Source organism: Hyposmocoma kahamanoa, unplaced genomic scaffold (genome assembly GCF_003589595.1).
Source record: "Hyposmocoma kahamanoa isolate Upper Pololo Valley unplaced genomic scaffold, ASM358959v1 260, whole genome shotgun sequence".
NCBI lineage: Eukaryota > Metazoa > Arthropoda > Insecta > Lepidoptera > Cosmopterigidae > Hyposmocoma > Hyposmocoma kahamanoa.
Genome location: NW_020653764.1, coordinates 180307 through 182558, shown reverse-complemented (window position 1 = coordinate 182558; position 2252 = coordinate 180307). Strand labels below are relative to the sequence as shown.

General features: G+C 32.4%; 1 protein-coding gene across 1 annotated transcript in view; it reads left to right on the top strand.

The window, feature by feature from the left end:
- LOC113228883 (cytochrome P450 9e2-like) overlaps nucleotides 1-1371 on the top strand; it is a 50884-nt gene extending 49513 nt beyond the window's left edge. The window contains exon 8 of the mRNA XM_026462306.1: nucleotides 1356-1371. Within this exon, the coding sequence (XP_026318091.1) occupies nucleotides 1356-1371 (16 nt within the window). The remainder of the gene's footprint in view (nucleotides 1-1355) is intronic.
- The last annotated feature ends 881 nt before the right edge of the window (nucleotides 1372-2252 follow it).

Here is a 2252-nt window from a genome sequence, read left to right as displayed (position 1 = left end):
ATTTTCAGTACAAATCGGCAATTTCATACTTTAACCCCTATTATATTTACATTAGTTTTAATACCCTGTTCAACTTGACGACTGAAGCTTTGTGTGTAATACTGAATACGACAGAGGTGCTTTTTTAAATAGGACAAGCATTTTAAAATAAAAATTCCACATTTTTTAGTTGATATCCTGTTCATCTAAGGCAACGATATGTAATGTATAACAAAACATTTTCTGTCTACGTGTCTTCATAGATCGAGATGCGATTTAAACGTACAACCGTAACCATTTACACAGTTGATGGTTTTGTATAAGGTAACAAGTGTTTCCAAAGACACTTGTCTCTTAATTAGCCAAACATTAGCGAAAGTTGATCTCGGCAAACTTTACTTAGTTAGTCCGTTTGAGACCTACTTACGTTCATTAAGTAACTTGATGAATGCGCAACTTAGGCAAGGGTGTAATTCTGTGATAATATGAACGATCCTGTGCAATTAGCTGAAGTCTCTCGTATTTATTGAGGGTAATATTTGTCATTTCTGCGAACTTTTACAAGTTCTCTAGCAACAGTGTTAGATTCATTATGTAAAAGAATATTTGAATATAACGGTTTAGCTTCTAAAAAATTGCATTAAAGTGTCGTGATTCGAAAAACCTTTAAGTGACGAAAATACCTATGAATGTATTGAAAATTTTACTATTTTATCAGACATAACATCGCTTATATTTCTATATTTCGGGGAAGATAAGGCGTAAAAGTCAATTTTATCGAAAAATATCTATAGTTTAGGCGAAGAAATTAATTCATTATTAATATCAGTAGAGCTTGTAAAAGAGTACGTTCAGAGAAGTACCTGCCACTTTCCCTATTTCTGCCGTCCAACAGTAATATGAGCATTCGTTACGTTCCGATTTTGAAGGGTAAATAAAAGTGCTGGTGAAATTACAAGCACATGTGACTTGTCAATTTTATGTCTCAGAGTGACGAGCAGTAGTCACCCTCTGATCTTGTTATTTAACACTCTGAGTAGCACTGCGATCATTATAGACGTGTCGCTTACCACCATATGCACGACTGCTTGAAAATAATAGTAATTTTGTACAAAATATGAATGAATTAATGAATGAAATTTATTTGCTTAAAATATGGTTTACAATAGGTGGTACAAGTATACATAATAAAACAGTACTCATATTTTACCGCCGTCAACATATTGGCAGCTAAACAATTCTAAAGCAAGTCCTATCACAGTAAGTTATTGCCATGTCATGAAGATGTCAAAAAATATAAATACATTTCTTATCAAATAAGTTAAGTGGTCAAATTTATTGAGAATTTTAATTGAATATAATTTTTTTTCTCTTAGCCATGACATCAGCTGACCTTTAAATCGAAGATTATTATTTATCATTTTTATATCAGAGCGTAAAGCATTATATATCCTCACACACATGGCCCCGCACTGTTTCTGGTAGTAACTTAGTTTAGTATAACTATTACAAACTAATCTGTCTGGACCCCTTACATTTATATTGTGAATGTCTCGCGTTTTTTTTTAAGTTTATTATTATTTTTTACAAAATTGGATACTTGAAAGATGTACATACAAGGCAGCGGCAAGATGTTAAGATACTTAAATAATGAGTCAACCACTAAATAAGTGCGTTTGGAGATCTCATTATCATGTGCAGAATTAGTACACTTACTTTTATTAAAGATCGATGTCGTTACGTCCGAAAGGATTTCGGAGTAAGTACAACGTACCAAGTACGCGATGACTTAAGTAATGACTTTTGTTGCGGACGCGATATTCGTATATCGTATTTCGTGGTAAACCTCCTGTTTCGTTTTCTTATGACTTCGCGTGCGTTTTACTTTATACGATTGTTTTTTTTATTCTATTAATTATCTATTCCCGTCTTTAATGAAAGTATTTTTTCGGGTATAAAAAATAGTTTATTGTATATAGTAATTTCCAATGTGTGCCGACTGCGAAAACCCAAGAACTTGAATATGGACTTTACCATTAACCATGATCCATTTTACACTATTTCCGAATGTGGTAAAATAAACACGACTCCATTTAAAAGTAATAATGAGTAATATGATATTAAGTTCATTGAACATTCTATGTGTTACTACCATGATTATCAATTATTTTTTTGTGAAATTATTCTGCCAGTTTGCTATAATTATAAATACAAAGATCGAATACAATAAAAAATCCTTCGATCTGCTGGATTCGAACCGGAGCGCCTTCAGC